The sequence below is a fragment of the Frankliniella occidentalis genome, unplaced genomic scaffold (genome assembly GCF_000697945.3).
Source record: "Frankliniella occidentalis isolate FOCC.00 unplaced genomic scaffold, Focc_3.1 Scaffold99, whole genome shotgun sequence".
In the NCBI taxonomy this organism is placed as follows: Eukaryota; Metazoa; Arthropoda; class Insecta; order Thysanoptera; family Thripidae; genus Frankliniella; species Frankliniella occidentalis.
This window is the reverse complement of record NW_026267228.1, coordinates 561,545-564,156: the sequence shown is the minus strand read 5'-3', so window position 1 is coordinate 564,156 and position 2,612 is coordinate 561,545. Positions and strand designations below refer to the sequence as shown.

The window sequence follows — 2,612 nt, the reverse complement described above, 5'->3', positions numbered from 1 at the left end:
GTTGCATTGCACATTTTCTTTTTGGTTACAGCTAAAAGTATTACCAGAACTAAAAACACCTAACTATGTCAAGGTTCTTGAAGAAAGTTTACATCTCCTAAGCCAATTTCCAGCAGAAGTGTGGAGTAGAGGGGGAATGGATATATTACCAGACGTAATGAGCCTCATAGGACAAATCCCTCTTGAGTTGGAAAATTTTAATCAATTATCCTCAATTGTATCCAAAGCTCCACTCAATGAGGGAAGTACTCTCCTGAAGAACCGATTGAAGACTGTGTTTGAAGGGATCGTTGGGGAAAATGGCGAAAAGGAAACGACTGGATGACCATTTTCCCAATTTAATGACTAGGCAAGTTTACTCCATTCTTTAAGATTAGAATAAATTTGAATGTATTTTCCAATTTCTGATGAATTTCATGTACAACTGTAACTGCATCATATAAAATATGAACTTTGTGGAAGGAATAAAACTAATCGCCATGCACTACAACATTCTAGTTTTAATTTCATATTTCGAAAATTCTTTCAAAGTTGCTTTCTTCTTCTTTTAATTAGGGCGGCGAGGGGAGATGAGAGAGATGGAGGACAGGAGAATAATACCGCCCACACGACACACTGCATCCAACAGGTGCTCGTTGTGGTTCGGGGCGGTAGTAGGGGCGGGCGGGCTCGGAGCCGGGCCGTGCCGAGTCGAGCGGCGAGCCGGCGTCGACTGTCGACTGAGTGGAGACTGAGACCCAGAGCCGCGCGGCGCCGTCAGTGTTGGTTTGGACGCGGTCGGAGCCACGCCGCCGCCGCCGTGCCGCCCGCGCCAGTGAAAGGCGAGCCAGCGCGCGTTGTTCGTGCGTACGTGTGTGAGTGTGTGTGTGTGCGCGCGTGTAAGCGTGTGTGTGCGAGCGGGCGGGTCGAGACGAGCACGCCGACGACGCCGTGCCCGTGCGACCAGGACGCCGCCCACCACCAGCCGCTGCTGCTGCCGCCGCCGCCGCCACTGGCGTCATGGTGCTGCTCCTCCCGAAGAGCGTGATCTCGGTGGTCTAAAGTGCAGTGCAAGTGCGTGTGTGTGTGTGTGTAGTGTGCGTGTCACAAGTGCATGGGATTAACGCGACGCGGCTCCGGACGACGACAACGACGACGACGCCATGCCGTCCAAGAAGCAGTACAACTTGGTGCCGAACGACGAGGGCGACACGAGGATCCCGCTGCACTCGGACGAGGCCTTCCACCATGGCATCACGTTCCAAGCAAAGGTAAGGGCGAGCTGCTGCTGCTTCTCCAGGATGATGGATGCCGTCGTCGGCAGCAACAGTAACAACGTGGCCGTCGTTCGTCATCTCTCGCGCGCGATGCCGTTTGCGATGTCACCGGCTGCTGCTGGCCTGCCCGCGTGGGACGTGGTCTCGGTGCAGCTGAACTCGGGAGCCAAGAGAGCGGGTGTCTCCGAGAGGCGCTGCACCGCGGCTGCACCTGCCGTGCCCACTCCAGCGCCGCCGCCAGACAGTGACTCATACCTCCTCACCTCGCTCGCCACCTTCACCTTCGCCGCCCGGAGGAGGGAGTGAGCGCGGGCGCGCGGGCGCTCGGCCTGTCGGCCCATCCCGTCCGGTCTGGGATAGTTTGACAGGAACAATGAGCCCAATCTTTGGCGCGCTGTCGTCGCACGGGACTTCCCTGCCTCATCCTGCCAGCCCTGCCAGCCTCGTTGGTCATCCCCTCCCCCTCCCCTTCCCCCTCCCCTTCCTCCTTCCCTTCCTCCTTCCTTTCCTCCTCCCCTTCCCTTCCTCCTTCCCTTCCTCCTTCCTTTCCTCCTCCCCTTCCCTATCCCCTTCCCTATCCCCTTCCTCCTCCCCTTCCCTATCCCCTTCCCTATCCCCTTCCCCTTCCCCCTCCCCCCAACCCTTTCTCGGTGTCCCTTCGTACACTGCAACGTCATTCATTCATTCCAGCGACTTGGTCGTTTCTTACCGGCTGCGCCCTTTCTTTTTCTGTACCTGGTGGCAAGTGCGAGCGAGAGGGAGGGGGGCCGGTGTAATAAGGAGCTTGCGCTGGCAGTGGTGAGTTGTGCGACCGAGTCATCCGACTGCTTTTGCCTTGAGGGAGACGCGATCATCTTGTTTGTTTTCACAGCAATTTTGCGCGCACACCGCCGCCCCTGTCCTGTCACCCCCGTCATCCCACTTTTTCACACCCCCGCGGCTGCCACCCGCACACGGGCTGCTCCGGCTGAGCAGAGTCGTCTGGAGGCCCTTTCCTCCGCTCTATCGTTTTCTTCCTCTCTGCCGGGAATAAGATGGAGGGGAAGGGGGTACTCTGGACTACTGGCTGATGGCGACGCGAGGACAAAAAGCAAGAGGCTGTGATGCTGCTGCTGCTTTTTAGTTTGTCGTCTTCCCGGAGCTGCTGTCAAATGGGAGCCCCCCCCCCCCCCGGCGTTGTTGGGCTGCGTAGCGCCGCGTGCAGCACGGGGTCCTAAACCCGCGGCAGAGCTGGTCCTAAACCCGCGGCAGGTCCCATAAACCCGGGGCCTATACTCTCGCGCCCTCTTGCGCCGCCCTCACCCGCACTCAAAGTCCCCGCGTCTCCTCTCGCCGACCTGTCGCCCTTGGCTCCGC

General features: G+C 58.0%; 2 protein-coding genes across 2 annotated transcripts in view; both read left to right on the top strand.

Moving 5' to 3' along the window:
- LOC113202973 (uncharacterized) overlaps positions 1–490 on the top strand; it is a 15,749-nt gene extending 15,259 nt beyond the window's left edge. Inside the window, exon 8 of the mRNA XM_052269688.1 lies at positions 32–490. Coding sequence (XP_052125648.1) covers positions 32–325 — 294 coding nt within the window. The 3' untranslated portion in view covers positions 326–490. The remainder of the gene's footprint in view (positions 1–31) is intronic.
- A 149-nt stretch (positions 491–639) lies between these two features.
- LOC113202899 (capon-like protein) overlaps positions 640–2,612 on the top strand; it is a 132,815-nt gene continuing 130,842 nt past the window's right edge. The window contains exon 1 of the mRNA XM_052269689.1: positions 640–1,250. Coding sequence (XP_052125649.1) covers positions 1,143–1,250 — 108 coding nt within the window. The 5' untranslated portion in view covers positions 640–1,142. The remainder of the gene's footprint in view (positions 1,251–2,612) is intronic.